This window comes from Rosa chinensis, chromosome 6 (assembly GCF_002994745.2).
Source record: "Rosa chinensis cultivar Old Blush chromosome 6, RchiOBHm-V2, whole genome shotgun sequence".
Taxonomy (NCBI): Eukaryota; Viridiplantae; Streptophyta; class Magnoliopsida; order Rosales; family Rosaceae; genus Rosa; species Rosa chinensis.
The window spans coordinates 24,591,524-24,605,476 of NC_037093.1; the positions used below are offsets into that span (position 1 = coordinate 24,591,524).

At 37.5% G+C, this 13,953-nt stretch overlaps 1 protein-coding gene across 17 annotated transcripts; it reads right to left on the reverse strand.

The window, feature by feature from the left end:
- Positions 1-1,171: 1,171 nt before the first annotated feature.
- LOC112169538 (disease resistance protein RPV1-like) lies at positions 1,172-9,987 on the reverse strand. Of its 17 annotated transcripts, none has more exons than XM_040509355.1 (11): positions 8,014-9,987; positions 7,789-7,926; positions 7,663-7,711; positions 7,494-7,569; positions 7,290-7,382; positions 6,594-6,775; positions 5,266-5,750; positions 4,274-4,416; positions 4,055-4,188; positions 3,690-3,909; positions 3,279-3,491 (listed from the first exon to the last, which is right to left on the reverse strand). In XM_040509355.1, the coding sequence occupies exons 1-2, from the start codon at positions 9,469-9,471 to the stop codon at positions 7,918-7,920; spliced, it is 1,467 nt and encodes a 488-aa protein (XP_040365289.1). In that variant the 5' UTR covers positions 9,472-9,987; the 3' UTR covers positions 3,279-3,491; positions 3,690-3,909; positions 4,055-4,188; positions 4,274-4,416; positions 5,266-5,750; positions 6,594-6,775; positions 7,290-7,382; positions 7,494-7,569; positions 7,663-7,711; positions 7,789-7,917. The 17 variants fall into 17 exon arrangements, 8 of the variants coding, with proteins under 8 accessions (XP_040365292.1, XP_040365293.1, XP_040365289.1 ...); XM_040509353.1 differs by lacking the exon at positions 3,279-3,491 and having other exon boundaries at positions 5,266-5,355; positions 5,466-5,750; XM_040509354.1 differs by lacking the exon at positions 3,279-3,491 and having other exon boundaries at positions 5,266-5,355.
- Positions 9,988-13,953: the final 3,966 nt, after the last annotated feature.

Below are 13,953 nucleotides of genomic sequence, written 5' to 3' on the forward strand. Positions count from 1 at the left end.
CTTTCTTTTTCTTTTCTTTTTCTGCGTGGGCCGCGTCCCCTATTCTTTTTTTTCTTCTTCTTCTCTCCCTTTTTTCTTCTCCTTCTTCTGCCCAGCACGTGGGCCTCTCCTTTTTTTTTTCCTTCTTTCTCTCTCTCTTTTTTCTTCTCCTTTCTCTCTTTTCTCTTCTAACAGTGGGGCCGTTCCCCTATTTTTTTTTATTCTTTTCTTCTTCTTCTGGTGGGTGCCGTGCTTCCTTCCTCTCTCTCTCTCTCTCTGTTTTTTTTTTTCTTGTGGCAGCACGTGGCTCACTTCATCTTCTTCTTTTGGTGCCTTTTTTTTTTTTCTTTCTTTTCTCTTCTGCCATTGACCGAGAGTGTACTTCCTTCACCTTCTGGTATTTTTTCTTTTTTCTTTTTGATGTAGTAGAGGCGCTAGGCAGTTGCTGGGTGTAGCAGGGAGGTTTGCAGACGCTGGGTGCAGGCACACATTTTTTTCAAGGGTTTTGGATTTTTAAGATTTCAGGGTTAGGACTTCGTGCTGATAACGTGTTTTAGGGAAACGAGAATCAATAGAAATTTGCTGTGTATTCTCATTGATAATAGGAGTCTCTTAGAGGATTACAATGCATAGAGTTAGAATCATACAAGGAAAGATAATCTCTAGATTCTTCTAATTAAACCCTATTACCACTAGGTCAAGTAACCTAGAGTTTGGGCTAAACACAAATTAGGTTTTCCTTAAACACATCTTCTATTTTTATTGAATTTTCGAGACAACTTAGGGTCAATGACCCATTAATGTATCAATAAAATCAATTTGATATAAAAATAGACCAGCTCTATCAGGCACATAACCAGGAATTTAAGTTTGAGGTGCTAAATTTACCCTAACAAGATTTGTTTGCAATCATAATACATATATATTTGATACTAAGAGGGGGGCTGCAGCAATACCTAGTCCCCTGGTTCCGCCCTGAACTCCATACTAGTCTCTACCTCGAACTAATGTACGATTTTACTGAGATCGTCTACTGCTGGGTTTCTTACTTGATTCATATATCAATATATGGGTGCATACCTTCCGCCTTTATTTTTTCATCTAGAAAAAGCTTAGCCTGTAGACCTCCAAATATCAGAATTGAGACAAATTTAATCAAGCAAAGGTAATCAAATTTAGCAAAGTACCCATGAAACCAAAATCAATGAGTGGTGATGGATTTTGTTGCTACTTCCGTGCACTTTTCTCTTCATTCAGTTTAAGTTTATTTATTTCCACGTTCAATTGTGGTAACCAGAAAACAAGATTTTTTCCTCGTAGGAAAATCTCTCTACATGGCACACTAGAAAGTGCATCATATCCCAGTTCTGGGACCGACCCAAGCCGCGCTTCAATAGTTGTCAGGGGAGCACCAACAGTTCCAATCATAGGATGAACATTGCCAAGGGACGTAAAACACCCACCACAGCTTTCAGTAAGGCCTACACGATTTAACAAACTGATGAAATGTAGTTCTCTCCGTTTCATATATATCTGGTTGACATTGTGGTAGCTGATTTAGAAACTTGAGGTCATTTGAACGAGTACAAAAAGAGCATTCATACTGACATCTCATAGGTCAAACACATATACCATGAATACTTGACCTTGTACAATTTTCTTGATCTTACTTCAACAAAGTTACTTTGATAAAAGTATAAACTGTAAAATAAATCTGCAAATATGCACCTTTCACAGGATGAATTTACTCAAAATTGTATTAGTACCCTTAGTTTAATTAGTTGGTAGAAAATCTGTAATTTGATGGCCAACCACAAAGATTTCAGCATAATTTGATATAATATGGGATCCAACTTCTGCCAATATGAAAATATAAATTTCCCCTCTAGTGGAGGGTTACGGTACAAGCCCCAACTTTAATCAATCTGATAAAATTAAGATATGTGGAAGATGCAGTTTGAACCCCTCATCAGTTACCACTAACATCACCAAATAGAAAGCAACCAATTGGTCTCACCAGCTTCATGCAGAATGACGTCCTCACATGTTTTCTTGGCAAAATCAACAAATCCTGAAGAATAAACTAAAGTGCTTGCTAAATTGGATTGTATCCACATGATTTAAATTTTTTCCTTGGAAAACCTAGCATTTTAAACAGGCAGAGAATATATGTATGGAAACAGATTAAGGATGGCAAATTTCATTTGAGAATGAAAAAATTATTTCATATTGATAATGCTACAAAATTCAAAACGAAAATAGTCTTGTATTGGCCTTTTCAGTAACAAAACTACCAAGTCTCCATGGCCAAAAATGTTCCTTGCAAGTTTATTTGCCTCTTACACAAAAATGAGGTACATTTATGCTTTAAAACTGTGCAATAGACCAAACATATGGACAGACCTGGTGAAAATCCATCACCAGATTGCACCCCAAATAACTCATGCCAAGTTACAGGAGCTGTCCTGCCTCTTGTTTTTTTTTTTTATTTGAAAAGAAATAGCTTTTTATTGAATATACAAAAAGCGAATTACAAGGAGTCTGCTTTAAAGATCTAAAGAGGGCAGCTAGGGCTATAGGCTTAGCATCTCGTCTATTAATACTAAATGAACGCTTACGGGGTTATACTACAGCTGCTTGCTATTTCAAATTAATAGTAATCCAAAAGGAATAGTAAATATGCAGCTATAGGCATTCTGAAGCAAATATGCAACTGCTGGAGATTGAGCAGAAATAATGTGCAAATGGAAGAAGAAGATCACGAAAAAGAATAATGAGAAGAGGTATTGGGGTGTCATTGTTTTACTGTTGATGTGTTTGTGGATTGATTTAGTAAGAGAGAGTAAGGTACTAAGGTGGAGAAGTTGAGCATAAGGCGAAGAAGGTGGAGGGTATATATTAGTGCATAGTTAGGTGAAAGGAAGTCATATTAAGGTGGAAGACCATGTCATTGAGAACAGAATAGTGTAGCTCTTTCTTGGCAGGTAAGAGGAATAGTGAGGTAGGGAGTTTTGCTTGGCAGGGCAGGAAAAATAGAAGGATATGTGAATGAAGTCAGTGGGGTATGAGTGGGAGAATGATGGTTATGATTTTAAGTGCATTGCTCATTGTTTGGAGCAAACTTTACAGAACAAGGCTTGTATTTCATGTCCTCATAATATAGGCAGATACAGTACGACCAATTTCTGCCATACTTTGATTTTATGAGACCCTCTGATATAACATCTCAACAGAAAAGAAATTATGCCTAACTACCATAAGATTTCAAAGTTAACTGTAAATTTCAGATAATCTCCATGTAAATCAATCAAAATCATATGGATGTGCTTAATAACGTATTTAGAAGTTCTTCCATATCAGAATGAAATGGGGCTGTGATCATTAACTCTACAATTATCCAATTACACATGACAACATACAACAAAACATAACAAAAATTATGAAATAGATGGGTTGGAAGCTAATTGTGGCTGCGGCGGCAGAGGTTGCAAATCTATAGGTGGGTTTTTCTGCTGAGATAGCATAGTAGGAACATTGTAAAATGAAAATGGGATTGGGGGGGGGGGGGGGGGGGGGGGCGGCGGAAACCCAGTAGAAGGAAAGCTTGTATTCTAATCTGGTCAGAGACAAAATTACTCTGATTATGAGTATGCGAACAAAAACAGCAATGAAATATGACTCGATACCCAAAAATGAAATATGAAATATACCTTGGGATGGAGACCTCTACTATCTCCACAACCAGGTGAGTAAAAATCCACTACAACCAATCTATCACCAGCATTATGCAAAGAATCAATGAGTTCTTAGCAGAATGGATCTCAACCGTGTTCAGTTTTAGGGTTTTCTCCCACCATTTCATAGCTTTGCTTACACAGATTGATGCTTGTGCCTGAAACCCTATACATATCCAAGATTTCATGGCTTGCGCTGCGAAATTGCAACTGCCTTAGAATTCAAAAGAGCAATACTTTTTTCCCAAATAAGAAATTCACCAAACTTTGACATCCCAGGATTTTGTAATTTATGTAAATATCTGATACAGGTGTTATTACAGCAGCACAGTAGGCCAGACCTGTATAAATGCAGGAGGTTTAGACATTCTTTGTTCAAAGGCCTTGGAGTCCCACTTTATTGAAAATTCCAATGCTATGTCAACTGAACCTTCTTCTCCAATGTGGGAGGCTTTGAAGCTATGTTCTCAACAAACTATCATTTAGGAATTCAGTTAGTCAGTTTCAAAGCAGTTAGGGATTCATAAAATTCCATCAAGTGCAGGTCAATAAATAATTACCTTTTGATCCACATAATAATCCAGAGTTCACTTATCTCTCTTGAAATAGTGGCCTAATGTCACAAAACTCTGGTAAATCAGAAAATCTAGCTGCAGTAACCATTAGTGATGCAACGGCTTCCTTAGATTCCTCCGGGCAGTCCCTGCAATGACAGTAAGGGAGCCAAGTAAAGATTATAATGAATTAACCTGTCCTTCTTTTAACTCATTAATGAAAGAAAGGTTTCAAAAAAAAATTCATTTCCTTTAGCAGGAACACTCAAACCACCTATCTGATGTACATTATTACATGATTCCGTCAGGTCAACAGAAAAACTGTTGTAATGACAGAATCATCTAAAGTTTCAAATATTCATGGCGTGAATATCTCTAAACCAAAACCTAATCAAACTTCCTCCAATGAGTCTTTGCATCTAGTACAAATTTACATGGCATATACTAAAATCAATCAACCATGTGAAACCTGACATTTAGAGAATCTAGTAAACTGAAGTAATGCCATACTGCAACAGCAGCATAACCTGACACTAAGATTAGCAATCCAGGAAACCAAACTAATAAAGCCAAAGTAAGGGCGTTTATTCTTTCTCGCCAACAATTCTAAGCCCCATAAGCGAATGTATATATTAGCAGTTCAATCTGATATCAAAAGAGCAGCTGCGTATTAATAGAGTAGCATACCTTTAGATGAAGAAATAAATTCAGAAAACGATGCCATATAATCAGAAAAGCCTTGAAAGTGGCTATCGGACGAGAAAACGTATACAAGTTCATCGATGAGTTTAGTGAAGTAGATTTAGTGCATTAGATCAAGCTTCTAAATATTTCTTTCACTGATGCAATTTTGCATTTATTAGTTACATGGAATTGGGCATGGTAAACTAGTTCAACTCTATCCACACATATGGAGAATGCCTACAAAGATTTGATATTACAAAGCAATTTTGAAACTCCAAAGATATCAAAGAAAGGGAGAATTTGAAAATGTAAACCTGTATTCGTCACACTGGTCCATAGACAATGCTATGCTGCTTTTTGTTTTCCAGTTGTGCATCAGTATATAATTCTTTGCAGTCAGTCCTCTGTTTGGGACGATAATTCATCATCATCATCAGAAAACATCAATGTTATTAAGTTCTAAATTACAAAACCAGTAAAACCAAGCAATGTTATTTGTATGTTCAGTCAGTACCTGTGTGGCAAGAAAAGAACAAGCAAAACTGAATATATCCCAATGTTACTGTAATGTACTGCATTTTATTCTAAAACATGTAATAAAGTTTATCCTCCTGTGGGAGACACAGTCATGTTTTAAAGCAAAATACACAAACTCTCAGTTCTGTAACTCAATGATCAGTGAAAATCTCAGCGATGGTTTGCTGTATGCAAAATTCACCGTAGAAACCCTCATAATCCAGAACCGATAATTGGTTCCTAATGTTTTCAGCTGTAGAATAAAAGAAAACACCAATTTTACCTGCAGAAAATTTTAACAAGTCTTTAGTGGGAGTCTTAATTGTTAAAATCAACACAGGTATAATCATGTAATCAAGATAATCAGATGATCATATGGTATTGCTGAAATCATTGCATACTCATAAGATAATTATCCCATCGATATCATATTCATGAATGCAGCAAACATCAAACAATCCACCACGACATTACATAAAAGTAAATTCCATCTGGGCACCAACCTAATAGCTTATGTGCACCCCAGGCGTGCTCTAAGGTTCCCATGCATTTGATCAAACTGATGAAAATGTAAGGTTTCAAGGTATTTTGAAAACTTACCCGGATGCTCCCGCGCTGCAAAAATCAATTAAATGGAACAAATTCGTGTATACAAACATAAATGGTAGTCTATTTGAATGATCTCAAGTCAGAACTCTAACCAATTTCGAGGATTATGCAGACAAGAGCAAGTTTGAAATCGCAGCGGAAAAACCCATTTTAATTTCTGGAAACCTTCGTTTTGATATGCTTTGAATTATCAATTCTTCTTGTTTTGTTTAATTAAAACGGCTTGGACTGAATGCATAAGAGTGGGTTAGGCCCAAGAAGGCAGGCCTTAAGAGAAAAAACGTCACGGGCCAGGCATGTATGTATAAAAAAACTTTTGTTTGAGAAAACTCTAAAACAATGAAAATTATCTATGGTTTTTGTGGTGTGGCTCTGATACCAAATGTAAACTGAAACCAGATATAAATGCAACATCATGTTGAACACAAATAACACATAGATACATTTAATGGAGAATATACAACCGTACATACAATTGGAATTGCATAAGATCATTACATATGATCATATTACCAACCTGAGGCCATTGTGAATGTTGGAAGCAGGAGCTTCAGCAATGAAACGTAGAAATGTAGAAGCAAGATCTTCTGCACTGCTCACTCAGTATTTAGTATTCTCTATGGGGCGAGATTCTCTAACCAGTGTGTTAGTGAGAGTGCAGGGACCTATGCTTTTATAGAGGATTGAGTCCACAGCCTTCTGCCCAAAAGAACAACCGTGTTATAACTCAAACTCTTCTCTATATACATATCTTAACTGTTTATGTGATAAACATGAATAATCTTCTATAGCTTTATCTTATCAGAATCAATATAGATAAAAAATCAAGATTAGAGTCCTATACGTATACCAGTTACTTCTTGTAAATACGTTAATAGTTGCTATGTCTGTAATAAACTTGGGATAAGGTCCATTATTAATTTACAAAACACCCACCACAGTTTTCAGTAAGACCTACACGATTTAACAAACTGATGAAATGTAGTTCTCTCCGTTTCATATATATCTGGTTCTGATGTGTTGTGGTAGCTGATTTAGAAAGTACTTGAGGTCATTTGAATGAGTACCAGAAAAGCATTCATACTGACATCTCATAGGTCAAACACAAATACCATGAATACTTAACCTTGTACAATTTTCTTGATCTTCACTATGATTTAACTGATTCAAGTATAATATGTATCTATTCATTAGGTTATGCAGTCAACCATACCATATCCTTCTGATAAATTCCTCCACATGCCTGGGCAAAGGTGCAGCACCAGACAAACATTATACGAACTGGTCCTCCTAGCTCTTGTTTTATCTACCGCAAATAACACAGTTTGTTAGAATGTAACGCATAAGATAGAAGTAATGCGTTCAAATGTAAAACCAGATATTTCAAGAATAGACATGTGAAGGAATAATAATTGACCTTGTGAAAAACAAGCTTGTCCAAGAGAGGTGCCGCTTTTGCTTTTGTTAGGCCCTTCTGCAGATTTGCCAACTTGCTGCCATATAAACGTTAGCCATGTATTAGTAATACTTCAACAAAGTTACTTTGATAAAAATATAAACTATAAAATAAATCTGCTAATAAACACCTTTCACAGGATGAATTTGATAAACTCTATCCACACATATGGAGAATGCCTACAAAGATTTGATATTACAAAGCAATTATGAAACTCCAGAGATATCAAAGAAAGGGAGAATTTGAAAATGTAAACCTGTATTTGTCACACTGGTCCATAGACAATGCTATGCTGCATTACTAATAATTACAGCTTTTCATTTTCCAGTTGTGCATAAGTATATAATTCTTTGCAGTCAGTCCTCTGTTTGGGACGATAATTGTCCTAGAACTCCTGCAATAGCATTTTTGTTCAGATGTCAGTCCTCCGTTTTGCTACAAATCTCTGAAATGAGGAAATTTTCACAAAAGGAAAAGATACCTTATAAACTTCATCATCAGAAAGTTTACTGGTGAGGTTCTCTGCATGGATTAGCTTCATACAAACGTTTTCATTGGGTGGCATTACAAGGTGGACCCCACAGCTTTTTATGGAGGCTGACTTATAGAAGTATTGAAGCATAATGACTCGACACGTAAAAGGAGGCAATGGACGCATATAACCAACTCGCCACATTTCAAGGAAGGGAACATAGTGCAGCCACACATGATCCAACTCTGCTGAATTAACCAACTGTTCGGGGAGATATGAAACACGTACTTCATTGATGTGAATATAGACCACAAAATCGGTATATTGCAGCTTTTGATCAACAGCAACACAGAGAGCCAGTCCTGTGTTGTCCCATTTGAAATTTGCAAGTGTTTCAATACAAAATTCAAACCGTCGATAGAAATCCATTTGACAGCTGAACCACTTTGGAACCTCACTTCTTGGAACTGGAAATGTAATTGTGAATTTGGATTGCTGAGAAGATAGGAGTGGAAAGAAGAGATCAGCGCCCACCTCATCATCATCCTTGTTTGCCATCTGAACCAAATTTTGACAGAGTCTCCAGCAATTAGTCAAGTCCATCTCCTCAATCATTTGTGATTCTTTACGCTCCAAAACGTTTGACAACTTCGAAATTCTTTCCAATGATATACAATCACTCACATCCAAGCGGCGAATACTTGGTGGAAGCTCTGGAATTTCTACGAGCCTCCTGCAGCCGCTCAAATTGAGTTCCCTCAAGTAGCCAATTTTGTTGATGCATTCGGAAAGAATAACAATGGCGCTTCCTGATAAATCAATTTCAAGTGCCCAATCAAGGGACGCGAGGAAATCAGTATTAGATAAAGTAGCGCATCCTCTTGCGGTGAATCCACGTAGAACCAAATTGTCCGGCTCCATTGAACTGCATCCTTTGTCATGTGAAACCTTTGAGTAAGTTGGAAGCACTTCAGAGTCCCCCTTATTTGGGAATCTTACGAGTTTTGGGCAGTCGTTCAAAAGAACCTCCTCCAGATTTTGGAATTCATAGATGCTGCAAGGTAGATCTGTGAGGTTTCCACAATTATCTAACTCCAACCATTCAAGGTTAATTAGATATCCAATGGATGAAGGCAATGCTTTGATGCCAGTGCTGAACAGACGCAAGGATGTCATGTATTTCATCTCTCCCACAATTTCAGGAAAACTCTCCACCATTCTGCAATAGTTAAGATTAATGGTTTGGAGGGATCTCCAGTTAACTATGCCAGGTAGCATCCGAAGTTTAGAGCATCCTTGAAGATCCAGGTGAACAAGCTTTTTGAGGGATCCAACCGACGAATGAATCTTCTTTAAACTTGTACAGAAACTTAAATCCAGAAACTCTAAGTTTGGGCTTCCAGACAGGTCTGGGCTTGATGCTAGGAATTCACATCTCTTCAGATTTAAGGATTTCAGATTTTCCATATTCTGTCATAGAAAAAATCAAATGGAAAATTGGTAAGGCATAAAGATTTTAGTAAAGTAAACTCCTGAAAATTCATAAATACCTTGAATCTTTCTCCAAAACGTGAGATGCGGCTACAAGACATACTAAGTCGAACTAGATTCTTCATATTAAAATTGAAGGGCAAAGATTTCAGTGGACAGTCAGGCCAATCAAGTAACCGCAACTGATTCGGATAATAATCAACATTTCCACAAAACCGTCCATTGACGTTTATAAAAATTTTAAGATTTCTCATCTTTTCGAAGCATTTAGGACTCAAGCGTATCTCATCTTCTTTGGGCATCTTTACCATCATGCCTTCAATTTTAATTGTTCCCTAGTATGGAAAAGGCAATTGTATTAGCTAAACAAGTACTCAAATAATAAATTGCAACTGTTTGATTTTTAATCTTTCTTTAACAATTGAAAAGAAAATCACAGTACATATTATCCAAATATTGGTTGTCAAATTAAAATAAACAACACATATAGAGAATCACCCAGACCTGATTTCATGTGTGTGTGTGTGTAGGGCTGGGCGGTTTGACCCGAGGGACAGAGAAACCGAGACGATTCGGACCTGAATCGACCATTCGGGTCGGATTTGAAGACAGAAATCCTCGGTTCGGGCTAAACCGAACTGATTAAATTGACATCTGTTTCGGTTGCGGTTTCACTAAGTTACAGAACCGAATAAAACCGATCTGGACCGGTAAATGAACCTGTATATATACGTGTAGCATAACCATTGGCTCTCAGTCAAGCTTATAGAGAGTACCATGGACTTGGGTGCAGGAAATCACCCAATTTCATCGACCTAAATCCTAAACGAAGTCGACTGTGAGTTCAGTCAGTTCACTTCACTACCTTCAGTTCTTAATTCTTATCTTCTTCTTCACATTTCCGCGATCACAGTTTCACGGTGATTTTCTCGATCAATCACGAAATCACCCATGGATTCCTCCACTGGAAACACCTCAAACACACCACAAACCGAATCCCTTTCCCAATCCGAGCCCAATTCAAATACTGATTCAAATCATGCAAACCCCAATTCCGATTCCGACACTGAAGTTGCGGAGAATGTTGTCGTCCCTACAACTGGCACAAACCAACCATCTTCTGCAGCAGCTCCATCTACGATGACATCGTCACGACCACCAAAACTGAAAAAGAGAGCGAGGACAAGTACATCCACAGGGTCGAGGGACCGTTCAATGGTATGGGAGCACTATGAGAAGATTGATAAACCTCTCTATGAGTTCAAAGATGGAAAGAAGGTCCAAGTTGGCAGTACCAAGCACGCCAAATGCAGGTATTGCTCCATAGACCTTGCATGTAATCCATACGATAATGGTATCAGTAGTTTAAAGAGGGTTATAGACGTTGTGTGTAAAAAATATCCTGGTAGGATAGACTTGGAGGAGTTTCAGCAAGTGTTTATAGCTGGTGGGAAGTTGAATGAACCTTCCTTAACTATGAGGGCCTTTAATCAAGATGCTTGCCTAAGAACTTGTGTTGAGATGATAGTAATAGATGAGCTGCCATTTAGTCACCCGGAGAAGGAAGGGTTTCAAAGATTTTGTAAAGTTGCTTGTCCTAGGTTCAAGGTTCCTTCTAGAAGATTAGTTGTAAGCACATTTTGGAAATTGTATGATGTTGACAAACTGAAATTGAAGCAGGAGCTAGCTAGCCACTGTGTTAATTTAACCACCGATACGTGGACATCGGTGCAAAACAAAAATTACATGGTGGTTACAGCTCATTTCATAGATGGTGACTGGAATTTACACAAAAGGATTCTTAACTTTTGTGTAATTCCTAATCATCAAGGGAACACCATAGGGAAGCTGCTGGAAACATGCCTACTTGATTGGGGAATCGAGAGAGTGTTGATTGTTTCAGTGGATACTGCATCCGCAAATAAAGTTGCTATAGAGCACGATAGGAAAAAGATGCTAACTTGAAAAAAAAAGCTTGTTTTAGAAGGTAAGTGGCTACATGTGACGTGTTTAGCTCACATTCTCAACTTGATTGTGAAATCAAGGTTAAGAATTAATGATGGATAAATCTGTGGTTTCGATTAGAAACGTAGTTCATTATGTTAGGAGTTTGTCTGCAAGGCTTGATGTTTTTAAGCAATGTTTTATCAACGAACAATTGGATTGCAAGAAGGTGTGCATATTGGATGTGCCAACTCAGTGGAATTCCACCTTCTCAATGTTAGATGTAGCCCTTGAGCTTTGGAAAGCGTTTGATCGCACGACAGAAGAGGAAGACACGAGATACACTGGTTATTTTGATGAGGATGAAGTTGAGGATGATGAGTGGTTAGAAGTGCCAGAAATAGAACTTGAAAAAAAAAAAAAAAAAGCCAATAGAGAAGGTGAAAAGGGTAGGGCCACCAGTTGAAATTGATTGGGAAAGAGCCACTGTTTTTGTGAACTTCCTCAAGGTAATTGGCTACTTTTATAAACTACTTTAATGGTAGCTTGCTTATTTATGCTTTTCTGCATTTCTACTTATTTAGTTTTACTTTCGACAGTTTTCTGTTTAGTTTATGCATTTTCTGCAATTAGGCCATTTGTACTTTACAGTTTTGCTGCATTTCTACAATTCTGCATTTTCTGGAAACAGTTTTTCTGCATTTTCTATTTGCTTTACAGTTTCTGCATTTTCTACTTCCTTTAAAGTTTCTGCATTTTTTGCAAGCTTTATAGTTTCTGCATTTTCTACTTGCTTTACAATTTCTGTTTTATACTCTTATATATACAGGTATTCTATGATGTCACAATGAGGATTTCGACCACTAACAGTCCCACAACTCAGAAAAGCGTTCCACAATATCGTGGCAATTGAAGCTGAGATCGATGACTTGTTTGACAGACCTGAAATATGTGCTGGAAGCAATACAGAAAAGATCTTGTTTGAGATGGCAGTGAAGATCGATGAGGAGCAAGTTTAAAAAATATTTTGCAAGCCTCGATGACATGAATCACTGTGGCTTTGGTTTTAGATCCTCGATACAAGCTTCGCAATTTTGAGAGGGTATGTAGAATATGGCTTAAACTTGATGCTGCAACAATCAAGCATAGGTCTGCCGAGCTTAAGGAATTGGCGGTGAACCTCACAGACTTGTATTCATCGTCTTTGACCACCCAAAAGTCGAGACCAAGTGACAATGAGGCTGAGAAAGCTGCAGCAAGTGGTACCGGCAGCTCTAGCACAAGAAGTTCAAGAACCCAAATGAGTGGGAAGATGGCTGCCATGCACGCTGATTGGAAACAAGAGTTGGAAGACTCAAATCAGATTGTAGTTTCACACGAGGTGGATAGGTACTTGCTAGACCCTATTGAAGACCCTCCAGAACATGAAGATTGGAAGCCTCTTGCATGGTGGAAAATGAATGGTTCTAAGTACCCCAATCTTGCATTAGTCGCCAAGGATGTGCTTTCAATTCAAGTAAGCACAGTTGCTAGTGAAAGTTGTTTCAGCACAGGGAGGAGGGTAATCAATCCATTAAGGAGTTCCCTATCTTCAAAAACAGTTGAAGTGTTGATATGCTTCCAAAATTGGTTGAGGTCAGAAAGCATTCAAAGCATCGAATATGTTCCAACACTTGAGGATATGAACTTCTATGAAGAAGTTGAGAGAGGTACAATTTTTAAATCATTTGAATACTTGATTTATGTGTTTAATGACTTTGCACAAGAAGTGATAATGTCAATTTGTTCTTTCGTAGACCGTGCTTTGAGACATAGTTGATAGTGCGCAAGCCAAAGCTGTCAAAGGGAAAGGAACGAAAAACCAAGAAGTTGTTGCAGCAATGAACAAGTAAGGAGCTTCGGCAACAATGAAAAGGGAAGGGAAGGGACTAAACGTTGCTGGGCCTGCTGGCAGTTCAAAGAGGCCAAAAAATGAAGAAATAAAATAAGCTGAATATAGCTAGCCAGTGTCCAAGAAAGAAATATCTGATTCTTTCTACCATACTATCTACTATTGTTATTGTAGTGTATATAAAGTGTATTGTAATCCGGGTTAATTTAATGTGGATTATTTGATTCAAGTAATTCGAGTATTGAACCTTCATTTGAATATATGTAGCTACTGTTCAGCAAATATTGCTTCCACATATTATTTATTTGGGTTGGAATGTCCCTTTTTTTTTTTGCAGGGTGGAGGTGGACTCAATGAGTCAATGCCTCAATGGCGTCAATGTCATGAAGTTCTTGCTTTCTGGTTTCTGCCTTGTCGTTGAGGGTTCAAGACTTCAAGACATGGCTATTTATATTTTATAATAATTGAATAACTGTTGTTGTTGTTGGTTGAAATAATGAATTACTAGTCTGCTACTGCTTTGACTATTTATAATTCTGCTAGTCTACTACTGTGATTTGCAGCTTTGCATTGTTTATGGCTTTAGTAGTATAGTTTATCAGTTTATGGTTGTACTAAATAAT